Source organism: Hoplias malabaricus, chromosome X2 (genome assembly GCF_029633855.1).
Source record: "Hoplias malabaricus isolate fHopMal1 chromosome X2, fHopMal1.hap1, whole genome shotgun sequence".
In the NCBI taxonomy this organism is placed as follows: Eukaryota; Metazoa; Chordata; class Actinopteri; order Characiformes; family Erythrinidae; genus Hoplias; species Hoplias malabaricus.
This window is the reverse complement of record NC_089819.1, coordinates 4,753,013-4,776,879: the sequence shown is the minus strand read 5'-3', so window position 1 is coordinate 4,776,879 and position 23,867 is coordinate 4,753,013. Positions and strand designations below refer to the sequence as shown.

General features: G+C 41.4%; 1 protein-coding gene across 1 annotated transcript in view; it reads right to left on the bottom strand.

Annotated features, from left to right (window-relative positions):
- Nucleotides 1–401: 401 nt before the first annotated feature.
- The window catches only part of LOC136676548 (transmembrane channel-like protein 1), a 30,901-nt gene continuing 7,435 nt past the window's right edge, over nt 402–23,867 (bottom strand). The window contains exons 5-20 of the mRNA XM_066653640.1: nt 16,878–16,968; nt 11,775–11,856; nt 11,018–11,124; nt 10,182–10,280; nt 9,849–9,991; nt 8,932–9,076; nt 8,163–8,357; nt 7,888–8,067; nt 7,173–7,325; nt 6,081–6,209; nt 5,550–5,617; nt 4,332–4,571; nt 3,249–3,374; nt 2,701–2,779; nt 1,463–1,592; nt 402–598 (exon numbers count right to left, since the gene is read on the bottom strand). Of these exons, the coding sequence (XP_066509737.1) occupies nt 402–598; nt 1,463–1,592; nt 2,701–2,779; nt 3,249–3,374; nt 4,332–4,571; nt 5,550–5,617; nt 6,081–6,209; nt 7,173–7,325; nt 7,888–8,067; nt 8,163–8,357; nt 8,932–9,076; nt 9,849–9,991; nt 10,182–10,280; nt 11,018–11,124; nt 11,775–11,856; nt 16,878–16,968 (2,164 nt within the window). The remainder of the gene's footprint in view (nt 599–1,462; nt 1,593–2,700; nt 2,780–3,248; nt 3,375–4,331; nt 4,572–5,549; nt 5,618–6,080; nt 6,210–7,172; nt 7,326–7,887; nt 8,068–8,162; nt 8,358–8,931; nt 9,077–9,848; nt 9,992–10,181; nt 10,281–11,017; nt 11,125–11,774; nt 11,857–16,877; nt 16,969–23,867) is intronic.

Genomic DNA, 23,867 nt, shown 5'->3' with positions numbered 1-23,867 from the left:
TACAAACCAGTATCAAATCAGTGTCAAGTATGGGGAGACACAGCCCATGTAGGTGATGACGAGTATGTAGGTATATCATGGAAAGTTCTTTAGTCCAATAACTAAACTACAATTTGTAGTCAAAACTTACCAGATCAAATAATGAAAAAACTTTAAACTTGGTACAGACCTTTGTGAAAACACCTGAATACATATGCTGCTAAACTACTTAGCATTATAGCTATAGAAATAATGAAGCAATCCTCAGACATCAACCACTGACTCGGCTGATCATCAACATTGCAGTTCTCTGTAACCCTCTGAGATCTTGCATCTCCAACAGCAGAGTTTGTTAGTGATCAAGGAAAGTGATTCTATGGTAACTTTCTTGTAAAGTCTCCACAAAGATTAGATGTATGTAGTCAGTTCCTACTTGACTGTGATCTGTCCTGTTTTCTAGGCGCTGTGTGTCCAGGATGTCCTTGTAAATGTCCTGGCATTTGGTTGGCTCGGGGTCCAGGGGGTCTATTGGAAGGGTGGGACACACGTTTGCCACGGTAATCCTGGACTGCTGGAGAGAGGTGACTACCACTCTGTCTGCTGTTTCTGCTGTCTTTCTCTAGGGAGAGTCAATCAAAAACAGATTAGATGTAAAACGTAAGGAAGTTTGGAATTATAGGTCATTCTGATATAGCAGAGAAATGCAAATGATGCTCCGTTGTCTGTGTGTCCTTCTGGTTCTCTCTTTTTAGTTAGAGCTGTTATAGTCAGATCTGCTGGATCTCTCTGGAAATGTACACATTCTCTGTTTTACATACACCCAAACAAATCAAAACTAATTCCATGCGTCTACCTTTTTGTGGACGACAGCCCGCCTGTCCCGCTGGACGCTGACTGGATGGCTGTCGAGCTCCTGCTCCCCACTTCAGACCAACTGCCCATGCTCTAGCCTTGGACTAGCTGCCGACCCTACATTGAAATTTTCATGGATTCCTAACTATTTAATTTGACTAATACTATTAATAAGAGTAATATTAATAATATAACCATCATCATTATATACATATTCTATGATTGTATCAGTACACGTGAGCATAACAGCAGACCTATGTGATGTATAGGGTCCTTTTATTTTTGTCAATAATTTGTAGGTAGATTGACCTGAGGAGGATGGGTCCCCCCTTGTGAAACTTGGTTCCTCCCAAGGTTTCTTCCTCAGCTCAGAGGGAGTTTTTCCCTTGGCTTGATGTCCTGAGGATTTTTACATCTTTACATTCTTTACATTTTTACAGTTCATGTTAAAACTTCTGTCTTTACTGGAATTCTGTGAAGATGCTTTGTGAAAACATCAGTTGTAAAAAGCGCTATACAAATACATTTGATTTGATTTTAATGTTATACTGGAAGGATAACTTAGGCTATTTCGTATATTAAAAGTAAGAGAGCAAATGCTTAAAAAAAAAGGTTGCACACTCAAAATCACCTTTCCCTGATGAATTGTTATTGATTTGTTTTTCCAGCTGCACAGCGGCAGCTATGTTCTTTGCCTGCTCCAGATCATCAGCTGCTTTCTGAGCTGCCAGTTTATTCTTCTTCTTATTCTCCTCGTTTTGCTGTTCATACAAAAAGACAGCGTAGTTAACAGCAATGTCTCGTGTGTATCAATGACAGTTATTTATTTTTAGATTCCCTATACTCTTTTTCAGCTATTTTGAATAACGTGATCCTGATTTTACGTGATATCAGTAAAAGCCCAACTCTCAAAATGTACTTTGTATCTCATGAGCATCATGAGCATCATGACCAGCTGCATCTCTGTCTGGTTTGGAAACTGCACTGGGGCAGATCGCAAGTCCCTCCAGCGGATCGTGAGGACAGCTGAGAAGATTATCGGTGTGTCTCTTCCCTCCATCACAGACATCTACACCACTCGCTACACCCGCAAAGCACTCAGCATTGTGGGAGATCAAACACACCCTTCACACACACTCTTCAACCTACTGCCGTCTGGAAAAAGGTATCGAAGCATTCGAGCCCTCACATCCAGACTCCGTAACAGCTTCTTTCCACATGCTATCAGACTCCTAAACACCTAGAGACTGAGACTGGACTGAAAGAAGCACACACACTTCACACAAACACTGGTCTGTTGGACTGTAAATGAGTGTACTGTTTTCACATATCCGGTTTACATCATGTTTACATCCAGTTACCGTTTACAGCACAAATACACTTTAAATTGCAGTGTCTCTCTCCCTCACCCCCTCCGTACTTATGGTTTTTGCCTTGTCTTGTATTACATTGTATTGTATTGTACTGTAGGGACATTGTTTTGTATTTTTCTTAGCCATATCTTTTGCACTTTAATGTGTGTGCACTGTTTTATGTTGCACTAGATTTGTACTAGTTGCACTTTAATGTTGTGTATTGTTTTGTGTTCTATGTCCTTTGCACTTTAATGCGTGTGCACTGTTTCATGTTGCACTAGCTTTACAGTAGTCACACTTTAATGTTGTGTATTGTTTTATGTAGCACCTTGGTCCTGGAGGAACGCTATTTCATTTCACTGTGTACTGTAAACACTGTATACTGCTGAAATGACAATAAACTTCTTGAACTTGAACTTGAACTTGAAAATTGAGCTCAAACTAAAGTGATGCTTCCCCCTACTGGACAACTTAAGTAATGACATGCTCAATGTAGCTTTGCCTTTCAACTCACAGTCTGTAGTTTCTTCTTCAGTTCCAGATTGGCCTGTTTGTATGTCTTAGACGTGGAATGGAGGTAATATATGGCAAGACTGAAACGACAAGGAAAATATGGCTTATATATACACATCACAGTTATTTATCTCATGGTTTGAAATATCAAGACAACTTCATAAAGGAGCTTTCAGCCATTTCACCACCAAATACAAGAGTTTTTTTTTTTTTTTTAATGAAAATCTGTATTTATTTATTTATTTGTTTATATTTGAAGTCACTAAATAAACCAGTGTGTTTATGTACTACATAGGGCAGCCCATATGAGGGCAGCCATGTGCAAAGTAGGTTTAGCACAGAATTTCTAATCAACTCAGGCCACTAGACAGCAGTATAATTATGCCTTTTATAATTCTCTCTTTTGAAGCTTTAAACAACAAACAAAATCTCATTTTAATCTCATTCTACTTATCCTGAGCAATTTTAGGAGGATCATCATTACATTTCCTGAGCCATCTATGTGTTCTTCTTGGTAAAACAGTGTCTTTAAACTGGATTGATACTCACACCATGAGCAGCAGGAAGGGCAGGACAAGTCCTGGGTTGGAGGCATAGCTGAAAACTTTTCCAAACCAGGCTGGGAAATCCGTCTCCAGAGTCTCCTGAATCACGTCAAACATCCGGGTTTTCCCACTGCAACCGTAGCACAATGACTTTTTATATTTACATTTATCTGTAAATCTGTGTCCTAATCTGTGCCCTATTCACTGTATTATTTTGGGCTGCCACCACTTCTTTTTAATTTAGCATTTAATCTGTTGTCCCAAACTTTAATCCCAAACTAATACTAGAACAGAATGAATTCAAGTCAGGCTTTGAACTATATAATGAAAAATAATGTTTAATGTCTTCTATTAAAGCAGAATATTTGCTTTTAGTTTAAATTTGAAATTGTTTTTAAATATGTAATTAAATGTTTTAGCTGAAAACAAAGTAATTGAGGGTGGTTCGTTCAGTTCTGGTGTGTCATGGTGGCGCAGCAGGTAGTGTCAAAGTCACACAGCTCCAGGGACCTGGAGGTTGTGGGTTCAAGTCCCGCTCCGGGTGACTGTCTGTTAGGAGTTTGGTGTGTTCTCCCTGTGTCTGCGTGGGTTTCCTCTGGGTTCCAAAACTCAAGAGTGACTCGTGTGTGTGTGTGTGTGTGTGTGTGTTGCCCCCTCCAGGGTGTATTCCTGCCTTGTGCCCAATGATTCCGAGTAGGCTCCAGACCCACTGCGACCCTGAACTGGTAAGCAGTTACAGATAATGAATGAATGTTCAGTTCTGGAGAAACTAGAGACTGATTTGTGATAGGAATGTTGTAACTACATTAGACTGGTTTCCATCACATAAACAGACTGCAGAGCTAGCAAATGGTGTTGAAACATCTTCTGAATTTTATAAAGTGTTTTTTGATTACAGTCGTAATCATCATCTTTAAATACTATCAGCTTGTCAAGCCACCTTTATGTTAGTTGACAAATATTCATTTTCTAGTTATGTTAAATTTTCCTCTCCTGGACACTTGGAAACAGATGGCTGGGGCCATCACTGGGGTGTAAACCTGTGATGATCTTAACACTGATGTGGAAGCTGGTCTCTGTTCTGTACCTGAATGGTCCACAGTCAAAAGACGGAGGGATGGAGACAATAGTGTAGATGGCTGGAAGTGTGGACAGGAACAGGATGACCAGCAGCATGGCCATGTAGAAGTTGTTGGAGCCAGAGGCTTTGAAGACACGCTCCTGAGGCACATTACAGCACATGACAGCCCAGCACTGCAGATACATGGACACATGCAGCCGAAGGACATTCAGAGCTGGCAGACACGGGGCATAGAATGCTCCCATCCTGAAAGAACAATATTATACACTTATACAAACCTAATTTCATGGCCTTTGTGAAATGAAAAAGAAAAATTATTGAAATGATTGGCAAATTCAATTTGTATTTGTATTTTATTTGTATGTTTAACATAATCAAATTCATTGTCTTTCTTAAATAGATGCCTGCAAACTTTGGACTATTGATATTTCCGTCTAGAATTGTTTAAAAATTCTCCCAAAATACTCTTAAACATGTGATATGATCATGCAGTCATATAAAATCAGCATCTAGCAAAAGCGTTTTTGGTTATGTGTGATGACGTGTCGAGACTGATACAAAAAAATCATCAGTGAATAACCCACCAGTTTAATAGCAATGCACTGTTGCTGGGATGTGTTCTCCCCGTGTCCGCGTGGGTTTCCTCCGGGTGCTCCGGTTTCCTCCCACAGTCCAAAAACACACGTTGCAGGTGGATTGGTGACTCGAAAGTGTCCGTAGGTGTGAGTGTGTGAGTGAATGTGTGTGTGTCTGTGTTGCCCTGTGAAGGACTGGCGTCCCCTCCAGGGTGTATTCCCGCCTTGCGCCCGATGATTCCAGGTAGGCTCTGGACCCCCCGCGACCCTGAATTGGATAAGCGGTTACAGATAATGGATGGATGGATGGGTGTTGCTGGGATTTTAGATGTTTCGCAATCTATGGATTTCATGAAATCTATGGATATCTGCGTAAGTAAATATCAAAAGGAAAAATAAAACAATAAAGTCCCAGAACAATTGTGTAACTGAACTGTTTCATTGTTTAATTGCTTAAATCTGGATCAGTTTTTTCTAATATTTTGTGTTTTCAGTTCTCAAATTAAAATAAAAGGTGAAGTAGCATATCGGTACATTGTTTAGGCATCAAATTTGGAAAAAATATAATCTACATTCATTCAGTTGGACATTGGGTTTGTACATATACAGTGGAGTAATGTAAAGTGACAAAGAAATAATGAAACCTTACCAGATCATGCCTTGGTTGAATATGAGGCCCAGTACATTCCCACTCACGTCAAACTCTGAATAGGATGGCTAAAAAAACAATTTTTGGCATTACAGCAGATCCAGGGGTGAGGTTTAGAGGTTTTACATTGTAGAGTCACAGGTTTGTGGAACCCCCTGATATTTAGTCAATTCTGGTACTTTCAGGTCCACTGGCTGTGGACAGCACAGCTTCTATAATCTCCATAGAAAAAAACGTGAAATGAAATGGGATGCTCTGGAGCAAATACACATGTCACTACCTCAATGCCAGTTGTCTGTTAGAGGAATATCCATGGATGGAGCACCATTCTATATCATTTGTAATCCACAACTAATCATCCAACATCTGTAGCTGACCATGTTATTTGACTGCCATCAAATCATTACATCAAAGTTCTGAGGTCTAGTATAAAGTTACTATAGCCAAGGGGACAAACTATTAACTTCACTGTAGAAGAAATGTCACAGCAGGTGTCCACAAACTTCTGATACCTCAAGAACAGATACTCACAAATCCATACTCCAGGTCCCAGCACCAGCAGTTGTTGAGGAAACGCACAAGGACGGCTCTGAGGAAGTCTCCAATAAACAGTGTAATGTAGGTGGTCATGGTGTCTGATATTATCAGCCGGACAAACTCCTTTGTGAAAGGAATTGGGATGGATCACATGTTAAACACATCTGGTCATTATTCAACAGTTGGGGTTTGATAGCTGACTTGAACTAACTAATCTACACCAATAACAGTAAACAGTTAAAACTCGAAATCATAGGTGTTCAGATCCAGACGTTTGATCCAGGCTCCAGGCTGGAATTTTAAATCCAGTGTGAGGTTGTTTAAAACACAGAGAGAAGAGTGTAATGATTTAGGTACCATTTTGCTCAATTTTGAACTGACAGATATTAGCTTAATTGACCAGAGGCTAAGCAAGAGGCCTCTATGTCTAATATTGGTTGAAAATGTGGTAAATGGTGTGTAAAAATACCTCTGGGCTAAATTTGGACCAAATCATCCATCCATCCATTATCTGTAACCGCTTATCCAATTTAGGGTCGCGGGGGGTCCAGAGCCTACCTGGAATCATCGGGCGCAAGGCAGGAATACACCCTGGAGGTGACGCCAGTCCTTCACAGAGCAAACCAGACACACACACAGACACACACACATTCACACCTACGGACACTTTCGAGTCGCCAATCCACCTGCAACGTGTGTTTTTGGACTGTGGGAGGAAACCGGAGCACCCGGAGGAAACCCACGCGGACACGGGGAGAACACACCAACTCCTCACAGACAGTCACCCGGAGCGGGAATCGAACCCACAACCTCCAGGCCCCTGGAGCTGTGTGACTGCGACACCTACCTGCTGCGCCACCGTGCCGCCCCTGGACCAAATCAGACTGACCAAACTGAAATCTCAATGTCTATTTTTGGGCTAAATAATGGCCATGATAGACCAATCAGATTTAGCCCAAACAACAAAGTTCGTGTGATATCTGGTGTTTGATGGGATAAGTTGAAATAATTATTAAATCATGTTTATTTAATTTTTTGGCTGAACTGCTGTACTAAAAAAATAATAAAGCTTAGTAACATAAGTACCTGTCCCACCATACTCTCCCAGCAAGGGCCCCTGGGCACGTCTGCAGGGTCCACTGTGACAGGAGGAGCTGTAGAGTTCTCTGGTAGGGTTCCATTAAAGAGGCTGGCCTGCCATATGGTCATGTTAAACTTCACTACCTCCTCTTCTGCCCTCTGTTAAACCAACAAACAAACAAAAAGCCAGACTGTCTGGAATTATGGGTGACAGAGTAGCGCAACAGTTAGTGTCAGCTCCAGGGTTCTGGGTTCAAACACACAGGATTCAAACCAGGATGGGTTCCTGCTTTGTGCTATGGACCCACCATGACCCTTAACAGGATAAAGCGGTTACAGAAAATGAATTAATGAAGGTCTTGCATTACTGTAGATTATTTGGAAATATCAAAACATGAAAACATGAGTACTGCAAGCCACTGATACTGGAAGGGAGCCTTGCTCAGAAAAACAGTGATCATGTAACTGTGGGCCACAAAGACACTGGGGTTTCAACTAAAACACCAATTTGTTTCCCTGTACCACTGTAGACCAGAGAGCAGAGCTGTGTGATTTTACTTTGGATATTATGGAAAAGACAGATAATATGGAAAAGTAAATTTTAGTTTATTGTGTTAAACAAATGCACATTCATATTCAACATTTATTTGAATTAATTTTTTTAATTTGTTTGCCTCACTTAGGCCTAGTTTAGAGGCTTGATATTTAAGTGAGTACTCACCTTAAGGTTAATCTGGTCCATGAGGGCTATGATGAAGGTGTAAAGGTTTCCCAGAAAGAGAGCGAAGATGCGACCCAGCTGCCACTGCAGGGCGATGCGAGGATGATAATTCTCCAGAGTGCTGATTACATCAAACAGCATTGGACAAAACATCCCCAGCAGAGACATCACCATATTCACCTGGAACGCACAGGTTTGGAATTAGATCTCCAGATCTGTTTCAGTGTCTGCAGCTGCTATGGACACTGTCTTGGTAACGGAGGACCTTTCTTTACTTCGTTTCTCTCCCACCAGCCATAGTTGTCCAGACCCTCTAGAGCAAACTTCTGAGAGCGGCGGACCACAAAGTAGATTAGATACCCACTTCCAGCCAGGCAGCACAGGACCAGGAAGTTGGCCAAAACACGGAGAAATCGTGTCAAGTGGATGTTGTCATCTTTTCTGCTTTCCTGCTCCTCAACAATGGCCTCCTGATGACAAAAAAAGATGTTTGAAATGAAGACAAAGCACATTGTGTGCAAAAGAGTAGGAGTGTTCCTCCCAGGTGATTTGAACATCAGCCCTAAAGCTGATGTAGTAGAAGAGGTGAGTTATCAAGTGGAAAACTGGTTCAAACCACAGGACTGACTAGGTATACCTGGCTGTGCTCTTCTGCAAAGTATGCTGCAGATTGTGTTGTCTTGCAGAGACAAGTTCCTAGAAGCTGACTATATTTTTGCTTCTGACAATCAAAGTTATTTTCACATTGAGCCTCAAAACACTTTTCTTCTGCTTTAGCTCCTCACTAAAATATGGGAATACAGAGCTACAAATATATAGTGTCTGCCTTATGGACTGTGGTTCTCATATGTAATGACAAGGTGGTGGCATTGTTTTTGTGTGAAACTTGGTGTATGATACATTTTATCTAGTTATGTTATGCTCTGAGTATGCGGTATCGATCTAAATTTATATTTTGCAATACTAATAGGACATTGGGACCCCCCACCCCAATTACAAGTGGGTGCTTTGCACACTGGTAGATCTCAAGTACATTAAACATACCTTGAAGCTTGTGGTGATGGAGGCAAACTTGTTGTCAGCTGTCTCTGGGTTTCCAATCAGATAATCCCAACTGGTGAATATTTTCCAGCTGAAATTAAAGCTGGTGTCATCACCTCCACCATCTTCTTTGGCATTGCGTGCCATACTGTATAGAATATATGTGAAGTGTAAAAGTGGGACTCAATACAGATCAATCAGTACAGATCTTCAGGTTTTAGAATGAAGAACTGCCCAAAATGATTCATAAATTTCCTGAGTGATATGGATTTTAAGTAATAATTTAAAATAATGATTTAACACATCATGTTTAAACATGTCTAAGGCAGAAAGGTCCAAACGTGATTCCGGAAAGTTACCCTCTTGACCCAGGAAAGAAACCCTCTTGCAAACTAGAGTTTAGCTTGTCCAGTCTGCTACTATAACCAAGACAAACTACAGTATTCTGCAAAAAGAGACCATCATTTAATTGTCAAAACAGCCTTTATATTCATAGAAAAGAACACTATTTTTCAGTATTTACTATGTCCACTCTTGCTTTTAGCAGAGCTTCCATTTTTCAAGGTTTCAGGTTTTCGCTTTGCACAGATGTATTTTCACAAGTTCAGTTCATTCCTAGAACTTGGTTGCATTTCCTGATTCTCACATTTCTAATTGCAGACACATCCAATGATGATGCCGCCTGTCAGTTTTCCTAACAATATTTTCAGTTTTAGTTTTTGCACTCTTGTTTGCTTAGAATTTCCGCATCCTCAAGCTAGTAGTATTAGTGCATGTCAAATATTATTAACAATTTATTTGGATAGCGCACTTGTAGAAACTTAAAAAAATATATCCCCAAATACTGTGCACATAATGGTAGGTTTTGAAGTTTTGTATTGTGTTTATTTATAAATAAGAGGTTCTAAAAAGGAACTCACGTTCTAATGACTACCATGTAACTGTAGGCGACTGTGCCCACCCCAACCAAGAAGTAGGACAGGGGCATGCGGAACTTGAGCCAGCCGATGGCACGCTGGTTGTTGTAGTAGCCATAGAAAAGGACAGAATACTTGGCATAACCCTGCAAAAGAGAAATTACTTCTAAATAGACACTAATGCTAAGGAATATAATATGCCCTTTCCTCTGAATGTTGCTATTCACTGATTAAAAACACAACTGTTAGCAAAACAATTGGATGCTTTAGCATTGTACTGAACATGAGTACGTTTTTTTATTTTTCTCCAAATACTAGAAGTACCTAGTATCTCACCCCAAAGTCCCATAGGACAGCAAAGTCCATGGCACTGGCCTGTTCTTCTCTGGGGACAGTTTTTCTGGGAATGCTCCCATATGGCCGTCCCATCAATGCCTGCAAAGAGAGAGACATGTTATTTTAGTTTGTTATTGTGTGTTACTGATTAGTTCTCTTGCTTCTTATCTATCCTTGTAGTGGCTAATTCTGGGTAGTTTTCTCTGGTCATTGTTTCCAGGCTCAAAACGATTTCATTAGGGATAATAATGTTGGTATTTCATGGCATATAGTGCCACCTTTTGCTTGTCTTAGCTGATGTTTGGGCAGTGTATGAATATCTGTCAATCAGAGACTTAACACATTTATGCTGGCTGAGGAGCATATTGGCTAAAAATTACCATGCAACACTAGCTTTGACCACAATGGGCAGTGCAGTTGACTGTCGTTTCAGAAGCAGTGATGCAACTGCTGGGTCAAGTTAGTATAAAATGCTAAATGTTAGCCATTTATCTCATCAGCTATCTCCTTCTGTTTGAGCTGCTTTAGCATGCTACATGTTCACCATTTTACTGCATACATTCTACATTTTACTACATTTCTTTCTCAAAGAATATTCAGATCAAATATAAAGATATTCTTCAGAAGTGAAGAATAAGTGCAGTAAGTGAGTTTCTAACTGCCTGGTATGGCTTTTGGGATATAGGGCAGTGATGACAACTTCCCAGGCCCAAGACATTTCAGTTCAGAATCATTTGTGATGGCCCACATGCCTGTTAGGTTTGGCTGCCACAGCGACACATGTTAAAGCAGTATTTCACTTGAATTTGAATTCGCTTGACCTTGAAACTTCTCACCTCTGGAACCATGACGAGACCAAAGGTTAGGCCAAAGAGAATCATGTTAATGCCATACATCCATCGGAGAAACAAGAAGTAGGAGGCCACTGATGATCCAAAATGACCTGAATATTTCACAGAGAGAAAAATGCATTAAAACATTGAGTATTCAACCTGCAAAAATGTACTGAAATTCCATAGCTCACATTCAAGGCCCTCAGCACCCTCACTCCTTCTTACCTGTCTGATCTCCTTTTGTGTTATAAGCCCAGTCTTAATGTCAGGTTCTCTTCGGCAGGTCTTCTAGCTGTCTCCTTATCTAACCTTCAGGCTTAACTGAGCTTTCTCCAGAATTACCCCATATCTTTAAAATTCTCACCCACCTTCATGTAGACAATCCACTTATCTCTATAATTAAAACTTACCTGTTCTCACTTACATATAACCCAAACCAAACTTAATCTGCCTCCCACATTTCTCTCGCCATTTCCTCATCACATCTCTGTACCCTAGTCCATGTTTATGTATCTGTACTGTACCTTTTGTTTTAAATTTACTCTGTTATTTATGTTTTATGATTCTGTATGTGTTTGGGAGCAGTAATAACAATAAAGATAATAATAAATTATATATATATATATATATATATATATATATATATATATATATATATATATATATATATATATATATATATATATAATATGAGCCACTTCTGGATAGTATGCTGCCTGCTAATCAGAGTTAAAAAAGGAATGAAAAATCTTTCACATACTTTCAATTTCCTTAATCTTCATCTCCCATGGTATGCAGGCCGTCTTGAAATTCTCAAAATCTCTCTGAAACTTCATCCATTTCTGAAGCACACAGGAGCACAGAATTTGAAACATTCCGTCTCTATTTTAAGAACATTCACTTCTAGAAATATTTATACTAAATAAATCATGCTAAAAATGGAATATAAAATGACCCACATAAAACTGAAGTATATTTCCCCAAGTAACTTTATGGTCCAGAAAGAAACTTAACACCTAATGAATTCCTAATAAACTTAATATTTAGAATAAACAGAAAAGTAATTTAATATCTTTAGTAAATAGCTATTAGTATTAATATCTAGTATGAATTTCTGAAAATATATATCCAGAATAAATTCCTAATTTCAAGAATGAATTTATAATAAAAAGAATATCCACAACAAAAACTATTATATCTCACTCATTATAATACTAAATTATATTTCTTCATGTATTATTCCTACACTTAAAAAAAATACTCTTTGAATTTACTTTTTTGTTTTCATCAAAGGGTTTGCATCCAGATAATGGAAAATGGAATTATTATTTAATTTTATGCAAGATTTCAGTGTCTCCAAGAATAATAAGGAGTTAGTAATTTTACTTTTCTTGAGTTTATTACTAACATTTTCAATGTATTATTACTATTATTTTTATTTTTAATTTTTTTGCACCTTTTTCTGTTTTTTCAAAACATTTACTCTAACCTGAAAAACTTGTAACAGTCTAGTTAGTTGTTTTTTTATCTATTTATTTTTAGTTTTGTTTGTTTTGTTTGTGAATAAAATGCCCTAAAATATATATTTATATATTTTATTTTATTTTATTTGTTTAATTAAACCAAAATGTGTGGTAGACATGTTGTAAATTCCTATTGGCAAGTTAAACCTATCTAATGATTGAGTAAATATAGCATTTGGCCTCTTTTCTGAAAGGTTAATAGTAACTAATTAGTTTAACTAATTAGTATTACTATTAGTTTCAGCAGAGCAATATTTCTTATAAACAACATATTCTTTATGATTAATTGTACTTGTGCTCAAATATATATGCACATTCTTGCAAAAATGTGCTTCCGGGTTGCGAGAGATACACTGGCGCGTTTGGCTGCCGCTTCTCCCCCGGTGATAAAGTTTTAAAGTTTGTATTCGGTTTTTCTGCCCGCTGTGTGCAAAAGTGCTGCGGAACCCAACACACTGTATTGAACTTTTTACTGGATTTACTGTAATATGAGCCTTGTGGATTTCTCCTTGTGGCTCTGAGCTCTCTTAGAGTTTAGCGTCCGTAACTGTGCTTAACATCTGCCGCGAGAGCACCTGTGTTGCCCGTGCTATATGGATTATTTCGGGTTTATTTCTCTGGCTTCTACTGGGCTGTTATGACTGCAACTTCCATTGTGGCCTTATCATGACGACAAGGAGGATAAGGTACTCTTTTGGTGAACTTTTTACGCTCCGAAATGCACAGTGTAAAACTCCTGGTCCTCTATTGATCCATCGTCACCTTGGTATTTTGCGTTGACCTAAATATTGTCATCGGGGTCTTGGTCGGACTTATAACTACTATCAGCACCCCAACAATATTCCCTCGCTGTGGTCAACATGTCGCCATAAATCTTCCCAGGCGACGACAGGCTCAACTGATCACGCAAATAACCGGAACCTGTGTTAGGTGTCTACAACATCTCTACACGCTCCGAGCACTGATCATAATCTTAAATGTGCTCTGTTTAATGTTCGTTCCTTAAATAATAAGGCAACGTTTGTCGCAGATACTATCCAGGAACATGACATTGACCTGCTCTGTCTCACGGAAACCTGGCAGCGACCCAATGAGTTTTTCGCGCTCAATGAGTTTTTCGCGCTCAATCAGACTGCCTCCACATTATCAATACATGGATAAACCTCGTTTAACTAGACGAGGAGGAGGACTTGCAGTGGTGTACAGCCCTGGCCTCAAAGTTAAAACAGTTTTAATCCCAAATATGGCATCGTTTGAGTGTTTGGCGCTGTTGGTCTCTGCTGTTAAACCTGTATTGGTTCTGCTTATCTATCGTCCCCCAAAAACCTCACCGGTTTTTATGGCAGAGTTTTCTGAGCTAATCTCCACACTTATTCCTGTGTATTCTGTATTTGTTACTGCTTGGTGACTTTAATATTCATATCAATTCTGGTAACTGTTTGTTTGCTAAAGAATTTCTTAATGTTTTACAGAGCTTTGATATTTCTCAGCACGTTGATTTTCTTGCACATAACAAGAGCCACACCTTAGACATTCTTTGCACTATGGGTAAAACCCCGTTTAATGTGAGAGGCATTGATCTGTGTGTATCTGACCATAAAGCTGTGTTCTTTGACTTTCCACTATCATGTCAACAGCGAGGGCAACATCAATCACGCCAGTTTACATTCCGGAGCGTTAAAAATATCAGTCCTCCTGCTGTTATGGAGATGCTCAGTCAGAGCCCGGTACCTGATTGCTTAGATCCTGATTTGCTAGTGACCCACTATGACGAAACATTGTCACATATTTTAAACCACCTGGCAACTCTAGGAACACGCTTGGTTACATTTTCTCAGCCTGCTCCCTGGTACAATGCTGAGCTGCGCAAGCTGAAAGCTGCTGGTTGTCAGCTTGCACGGCTCTCAAACAGAACTGGCCTGACTGTGCCTGCCCTTGCTTACAGTGATCATGTCTTGTTTTATAAGAATCTACAGGAAGCTAAAACACTCTATTATTCTGATGTTATTCATGGTGCCCACAGTAACCCTAGAGCTCTCTATTCTACTGTTAATAAGCTATTGAGCCCTGTGAAAAATTTCTCTATGGTTCCTTCAGCTGAACTCTGCTCTCGGTTCATGGAGTTTTTCAATCCTAAAATACTTACAATTTACTCTCAGTTCCAGCCCTCTGCAACCAGGCTAAACATTCCACAACTATCTCCTCAGTTCAGCAGCGGCTATTTTTCCACCTTCAATACTGTAAATCAACAGTCAACATCAATCTTGTTTCACAGATTATTAATTTCTCAAGGGCAACTTCATGTCAATTAGACCCTTTTTCTACACAGCAGGTGAAAGCCTGTTCTCCATTTATCTGTTCTTTTATTACCAAAATTATCAATGCTTCACTGTTCTCAAGAAGCCTGGCTTAGATCAAATTATAGCAAATTATAGGCCCATCTCTAATCTTCCTTTACTTGCTAAACTGTTGGAGCGAACAGTAGCTGCTCAGTTAACAGAACATATTCAATCATGTGATCTGTTTGAGGTCTTCCAATCAGGTTTTAGGAGGAATCACAGCACTGAAACTGCTCTTGTTAGGGTTGTCAATGACTTGCTGATGTCAGCTGATCAAGGACTGCTGAGTCTTCTTGTACTATTGGACCTTACTGCAGCATTTGATACAGTGTGTCATAGCCTTTAACTTACTCGGCTCAAAAACATGGTTGGTGTAACTGGTACTGCATTAGCTTGGTTTCAATCGTATCTTTCTGGTAGGCAGTAGTTTGCTTCAATGGGAAGTTTTCGATCTGACACCTGCTCCTTGTCACATGGTGTCCCCCAGGGCTCTGTTCTTGGGCCCCTGCTTTTTATTTTGTACATCCTTCCTCTTGGTGACATCATTAGACATCATGGGCTGCAGTTTCACTGTTTTGCTTATGATGTCCAGATATATATTTGTACAAAACCTTCTCTCAGCTTGCCACCTAGTGCCTTGCTGAAATGCTTAACCGATGTGAGGGCTTGGATGATCGAGAACTTCCTGAGCTTAAATAATAAAAAATCTGAAGCCATCATAATTGCTTCTCCTGCAACAGTCAGGAGGCTTAGTGACACTACTGTTTGTATCCCTGGTTTTGTTGTCTCTACCTCAACACTAGTGAGAAATCTTGGAGTAACTTTTGATTCTACATTATCATTTGAATCACATATTAACAACACATGTAGGACAGCCTTCTACCATCTTAAAAATATTTCTAGGATTTGCCCTTTTCTCTCTTTTACTGCTGCCGAGACCATAGTCCATGCATTTGTAACTTCCAGACTCGACTACTGCAATGCTCTGTTGTGTGGCCTCCCTGTTCGGGCTTTGAGCAGGTTGCAGTATGTGTAGAATTCTGCTGCTAGGGTGCTGACCCATACAAGATCTTGGGAGCATATTACTTCAGTCCTAAGTCGTCTTCATTGGCTTCCAGTGAAGTTTCGTATACAGTCCAAATTCCTTGTGTTGGTGTTTAAATCCTTGCATGAACTTGCCCCTTCTTATCTAGGTAGTTTACTTCAACCATACTCTCCCGTGCATACTTTTTGGTCCTCAAGCCTCCATTTGCTTGAGGTCCTGCATTTTAAGCTAAGCACCATTGGAAATAGAGCATTTTGTGTTGCGGGTCCAAAGCTGTGGAATAGTCTTCCTGATGAACTGCGAGCTTGTTCATCTGTAGATGTTTTTAAAACCAGACTCAAAACTCATCTTTTTAAACTGGCATATGGATGATACTATGTATATGTCTCTATGGTTATTTTATGTTTGTATGTGCATTTACCTTTTATTTACTTTTTTAACTTTTTTATTTTTATTATTTTATTGTACAGGGTCCTTGGGTCTCTTGAAAGGCGCTTTCAAATAAAAATGTATTATATTATTATTAAAAAAAAAAAAAAGACCAGACAGTCTAAGCCCACCAGAACATGATCCTGATGAACTTGTTCTCTAGACATTTCTTGGGGGTCTTTGGTCTGTGAGCATCATATTGTTCAAAAATATGTTCTGATCTTTCAAAGTATTTCTGCAATATTTTTCTGTGCTCCAAATACTTTCTGAAATATATGTCTGTACTTCTGCAATATTTCTGGTATTCCACAGACTGCACTGTCTGCATTATCCTTCGTTACTCTATTATATTCTTCTGTAGTCCAATATTACTTTCTGTAATGTTGTCTCTGTATAATTCCTGTATTCCTGTTTTATTTCTTCTGTACTACAAAGCCTGTCTGTTTTGCCATTTAGGACATTTTCAGCATTTCAGTAGATCAGTGTTAGTAAGTTCATTTGCACTCATAGGTGTGTAAAACTCTCACCTTCCTCATCATAACCTTGTAGGCATAGAGTTTCCTCCCACGGCCTTTCCCCAAAGCACCCTCATACTTCTCAACAAATGCCTGACACTCTCTAAAACATGGAGGACGAAAAAAAAAAAAAACATACTCAATTTTAGCATTACAATATTACAGTATATAGCCAATTATTATTTAACGTCACTGGGCATTTTGTAACCAGCATCTTTTTTTTTTTAGCCTTTATTTAACCAGGTCAGTCCCATTTAGACACAATGATTTCTTTGTCAAGGGAAGCCTGGCCAAGACAGCAGCCTAAAGCATTAGTTTCCAAACTTAAAACAGACAATTTACAATTACACCATAAAACACCAAATCAAACAACAAAAGTATAGAAAAATGACAATCTAGTTGGATCAGTAGGGTTGAATAATAAAATGTCATACAAAACAAGAGTAGAACCGATAAGAGGCTGATTCTAATTCCCTTTTTCTGAATTTTCCAAGAGAAATGAATTCTTTCAGTTTCAGAGCGCTCTGCAGGGAGTTCCAAGCAGTGGCTGAAAAATACATACATACAATAATAAAGAGTGCTTACTGAAATCGGTGCGAACTTTGGGAAGATTAAGCATATAACAATCATTAGAACGTAGGGAGTAAGTACTCTGGGTTCTTGAGATATAACCACATAAATATTGAGGGAGATGGCCTAGGATGGCTTTACATATGAAAATATGCAAACGTGAGAGGTGACGTGCAGCCAATGAGGGCCACTCAACTCATGCCATATTAAGTGCAGTGGTGAGTGAAGGCTTTGCAACCTGTGGCAAACCTCAAGGCACCATGGTACACCAAGTCCAGAGATTGCAGACAAGTTATAGGGGCGTGCATATAAATAAGGTCACAATAATCCAATGCAGGAAGAAATGTAGCAGCAAACAGCTTTTTCTTGACAATAAATGTAAAGCATGTAAAGCAAAAACAATTTCAGCTTTAATTTTTTGACTAGGTTTTTTTTTCTGAAATAGATTTAACCACCTTACAAAATTTCTTGGGACCATTTAAATTTTCCATTGTTGCAGAGAGGTGAAAATCAAATTTGGCTTTTTTTTTTTTTATCAGGAAAGTGAAACGATTTCTGGGTTGCCTGAAAATGAGCCAATCAGCCTCAGACCTGGTTTTTCTGGCTGTAGCCCATGCAAGATTCCTATTTCACAAGAGGTCAGATAACTCAGGCATAAACCATTATCTCTCCCTTTGACTTTATACCTATGGAAGGGAGCATGTTTATCTACAAGGGAAGAGAAACCTTTATAGAAGAACTCCCATTCTATCTGTACATCATTGCATAATTCAGTATGTTCTCAATCATAGTCACACAAATCATGAAAGAATCCCTGCTCAACAAATGCCTTTATGTTGCATTTAATCACAAAACGGGGTTTAGTTTTAGGCACCTTTGCATTTCTTTGCATTCTTTGCATCTTACTAAACAAACTCACTGAGATAGGCTTCAAGAACAATACACTCTCCTGGTTTGAGTCTTATCTCACTGGACGATCCTTCAGTGTGTCATGGCTTGGACAAACATCAGCGCGACACCACCTCACCACAGGTGTGCCCCAAGGCTCGGTGCTGGGACCCCTCCTCTTTGCCTTGTACACTACCTCTCTAGGCCCAATCATACATTCGCACGGCTTCTCCTATCACTGCTATGCAGATGACACACAGCTTTATTTATCCTTTCCTCCAGGAGACACTTCAGTGGCAACTCGAATCTCTGACTGTCTCTCTGACATATCTACATGGATGAAGGAACATCACCTCCAATTGAATTTATCCAAAACTGAACTACTGGTCCTCCCAGCCAAGCAAGCTATTCTCCACAACATCAGCATCAAGCTAGGGTCCCTATCAGTGTCTCCCACCAAGGTTGTAAGAAACCTAGGTGTCATGGTTGATGACCAGCTGACCTTCGCAGATCACGTTACCGCTGTAGCTCGATCGTGCCGCTTCTCCCTATTCAACATAAGGAAGATTAGGCCATACCTAACTCAACATACAACACAGCTCCTCGTTTAGACGTTAGTAATCTCCCGTCTAGACTATTGCAACGCCCTCCTGACAGGTCTTCCGGCCTGTGCTGTGAGACCGCTACAGATGATCCAGAATGCGGCAGCACGCCTGGTCTTCAACCAACCAAAAAGAGCACATGTCACGCCCCTATTAGTTGAGCTGCATTGGCTACCCTTAGCTGCTCGCATCAAATTCAAATCACTAATGATGGCCTTCAGAGTATTCACTGGTTCTGCTCCCATCTACCTCAATAGACTCTTAAAACCATACGTTAGCGCCCGCCCTCTCCGTTCCTCAAAGGAGCGCCTACTAACACGACCAACCCCCCGTACAGGTCAGTTGAGGCTATTCTCATCTCTGGTACCACGCTGGTGGAACGAGCTTCCAAGCACTATCAGAGCAACAGAAACCCTCTCTTCATTCAAGAAATCATTGAAAACCCAGCTCTTCCGAGAGTATCTTTTGCACTGAATGTCTTTCTTTAATGCACTTATTACTTCCTGGCATATTGCACTTAATGTAAGGTATTTTGTATAATTTGTGCTGTAGTTCGAATGTTAGATCCTCTTTTGTAAGTCGCTTTGGATAAAAGCGTCTGCCAAATGCATAAATGTAAATGTAAATGTAAATTTCTGACTGCATCAATCATACAATTCTCACTTATATATGATGCGAAAATACCTGTCGAAGAGTACTTGTGAGGGGCATTAGTCAAGAACAAGTCGATTAGTGAAGATTTGTCTGAAAATTTTAGATGATTGGGATGTGTGGGACTCTCAATGAGCTGTGTGAAGTTAAGTGTAACACAGACATCCTTGAAAGCATCAGATGAAGATTTTAACCAATCCCAATTTAGCTCACCGGTCAAAATTATTTCACTATAATTCAGGTCAGCTAACAACTTAATCAAAGTGATGAGTGCCTCAGCAACAGCTGATGGCAGTCTATAGCAACCCACCACAGTGAAAGAAAACCCAGCTAACACCTCAAGATTAATAGCAAGGAACTCGAGCTGTTTACAAATTGATTTAGACTGCAAGACTTTCACATTGAATTTAGATTTGCAATAAATCACAACTCTGCCCCCTTTCTTGGGACGGTCAGTCCTGAAGACATTGTATCCCTGAATAGAGATGCCATTGTCAGAAAATGATTTAATGAGCCATGTTTCAGACAAAACAATGACATCTGCATCAGTTGATTTGGCCCAAATGCACATCATATCAACCTTTGGTAGCTTGAATATTCAAATGGATTACACCTAGCCCTGACCTTTAAACTCAGTGGGGGTGTTACATGTAACAATATCAGGACCAGGGTTAGTGTGTAAGAAATAACAGTATGTAGAAATAACAGCAGGCAACGCTTCCTAATTTCATCATGATTGCTGGCTGATGCCCTTTTGCAGCATGACATAGTTGCAAGTTGGGCAAGAGACCTTTCTGATAGAACAAAGTTAGACTCTAAAGCAAACATGCTCACAAGGCACAACCAATCGACATATTTAAAAGAGTTCACATAAGAAAAAGACGGCGCTTGTCTGACTGGCTTGCTGAACAAAGCAGCTGTTGAAAGGTTTAGAACGATCAGAGTAGAGTACAACTTCCATGGTGTGCACACTACACTAGACATGCTGAAGTCCCAGACAGTAGCAGTAGCTACAAACAAAGCCAGGGAGAAGTGTATCATCCCTATATGGAATTTAGAGGGAGAGAATATTACTTGAAGGTCACTGTGTCCAGCAGGGAGGTTATCACTTGCAAGACCAGTCAGCACTGACTGATGGAAGCCAATTGCTGCTTGTAGCCTGGTATGAACTAGCAGAACAGTTGGAAGCTGGTAACGTGGTGAGGTCTGACTGCAGTAAAGCTGGGGGCTGATGGCCGGGTGATGGCTGGCTTCAGCAGAAATGAGGGCTGGTAGTTTGGTGGAATCCGGCTGCTGTAGGGTTAAAGGGTGGTAGCCTGATGAAGGTCTGCTGCTGCAGAGCTGGGGCTACATACCTGGTGAAGGCTGGCAAATGCACACCTGATGGAGTCTAGTACCCTATGGAGCCAGCTAATGTAGAGCTGGAGGCTGCTAGTCTGGTGAAAATTGGCTACTGCAGAGATGGAACCTAGTATTTGGATGCTGCAGGACTGGAAGCTAACAGCCTGATGGAGGCCAGTTTCTGGGGGCCAGCTACTGCTTAGCTAGCAGTAAATGGCTACTGCAAAGCTAGTAGATAAAGTTATCCTGGAACAACCGATTCAAAATGTATCTTCAAAATAAGTTCAGTTAAAGAAAAACTTTAAAAAATGGCTAGGCCTCAAGCAATCCTGCGGCAGCTGATTCAAAGTGGATCTTCAAAGTAAGTCCCAGATATGGCAGAGGTTTTAAAACCAGAAAGTACTTGAAGATTATCCAATAATCAATCATATACAGGTGCTGGTAATAAAATTAGAATATCATGAAAAAGTTTATTTATTTCAGTAATTCTATTCAAAAAGTGAAACATCCTCCTTGGATCACCACCTTAATGTGGTGGAGGGGTTTGCGTGCCTGCGTGAGCCTAGGAGCTATGTTGTCGGGGGCAATAGCCTCTGGTAGGGTCTCCCAAGGCAAATTTGTCCTAGGTGATGGGCCAGACAAAGAGTGACCCATAAAGACAAGGATGAATAAGTCAAGAACACAGACACAGCCTCCCTTGCCTGGAGTAGGGTTACCAGGGCCTCACCCTGGAGCCAGGCCTGGGGGAGGGGCTCCTTGGCGAGTGCCTGGTGGCTGGACTTTCACTCATGGGGTCCGGCCAGGCTTAGCCCGAAGGAGTTATATGGGTCCACTCTCCCATGGGCCCACCACCTGTGGAAGAGGTAGTAATCCGGGTCTGGTGCATTGTGGATCGGGTGTCGGGGGCCCTGGCATTCTGATCCTTGGTTACTGAAACTGGCTTTTGGAACATGGAATGTAACCTCTCTGGTGGGAAAAGAGCCTGAGCTGGTGCACGAGGTTGAGAGGTACCAGCTAGATATAGTTGGGCTCACCTCAACACACAGTATGGGCTCTGGTCTCCTTGAGAGGGGCTGGATGCTCTTTCACTTTAGAGTTGCCCAGGGTGAGAGGCATAAGGCAGGAGTGGGCTTACTCATAGCCCCCCGACTTAGCGCCTGTACGTTGGGGTTTACCCAAGTGGACGAGAGGGTAATTTCCCTGCGCCTTCAGGTTGGGGAAAGGGCTCTGACTGTTGTTTGTGCTTATGCACCGAACAGCAATTTAGAGTACCATGCCTTCTTGGGGACCCTAGAGGGGATGCTGGAGAACACTCATTCTGGGGACTCCAACGCTCATGTGGGTAATGACAGTGAGACCTGGAGGGGCGTGATTGGGAGGAACGGCCCCGCTGATCTGAACCCAAATGGTTTTCAATTATTGGATTTCTGTGCCCATCACAGTTTGTCCATTACGAACACCATGTTCGAGCATAAGAGTGTCCATAAGTACAACTGGCATCAGGATACCCTAAGCCGCATTTCGATGATTGACTTTAGAGTCGTATCATCTGACCTGCGGCCATATGTTCTGGACACTCGGGTGAAGAGGGGCGCTGAGCTGTCAACTGATCACCACCTTGTGGTGAGTTGGATCAGATGGCGGGGGAGGATGCTGGACAGACCTGGCAGGCCCAAACGTGTGCTGAGGGTTTGCTGGGAACGTTTGGCAGAGGAACCTGTCAGATAGATCTTCAACTCCCACATCCGGTAGAGCTTCGACTGCATCCCGGGGGAGGCTGGTGACATTGAGTCCGAGTGGGCCATGTTCCGGACCTCCATTGTTGAGGCGGCTGAACGGAGCTGTGGCTGCAAGGTTGTGGCTGCAAGGCTCGTGTATCACTGGGGCTGAGGTGGCCGAGGTGGCCAAGGTGGTAGGGAAACTCATTGGTGGTAGGACCCCGGGAGTGAATGAAGTTCGCCCCGGGTTCCTCAAGGCTCTGGATGTTGTGGGGCTGTCCTGGCTGACACGTCTTTGTGTGGACATCGGGGGCAGTGCTTCTGGACTGGCAGACTGGGGTGGTGGTTCCCCTTTTTAAAAAGGGGGATCGGAGGGTGTGTTTCAGCTATAGGGGGATCACACTCCTCAGCCTCCCCGGTAAGGTCTATGCGGGGGTACTGGAGAAGAGAGTCCGACTGATAGTTGAACCTTGGATCCAGGAGGAACAATGCAGATTCCGCCCCGGTCGTGGAACACAGGACCAGCTCTTTACCCTCGCTAGGATCCTGGAGGGTGCATGGGAGTTTGCTCAACCAGTCTACATGTGTTTTGTGGATCTGGAGAAGGCATTCGACCGTGTCCCTCGGGGTATTCTGTGGGGGGTGCTCGGGGAGTATGGGGTACTGGGCTCTTTGCTACGAGCTATCCAGTCCCTGTACAGAGCAGGAGTCTGGTTCGTATGGCTGGCAGTAAGTCCGACTGGTTTCAAGTCGGAGTTGGACTCCGTCAGGGCTGCCCGTTGTCAGTGGTTCTGTTCATAATTTTTATGGACAGAATTTCTCGGCGTTGCCAAGTGGCGGAGGGTGTCTGGTTTGGTGGTCTCAGGATTCCATGTCTGCTTTTTGTGGATGATGTGGTCTTGTTGGCTTCATCGAGCCGGGACCTCCAGCTCGTGCTGGACCAGTTTGCAGCCGAGTGTGAAGCGGTAGGGATGAGGATCAGCAACTCCAAGTCCGAGTCCATGGTACTCAGTCGGAAAACTATGGAGTGCTCTCTCCAGGTTGGAAGTGAGATCCTGCCTCAAGTGGAGGAGTTTAAATACCTCAGGGTCTTGTTCACGAGTGAGGGAAAGATGGAGCGTGAGATTGACAGGCGGATCGGTAGGGTCAGCAGTAATGCGGGCTCTGTACCGGTCCGTTGTGGTGAAAAGAGAGCTGAGCAGAAAAGCAAAGCTCTCGATTTACCGTTCAAT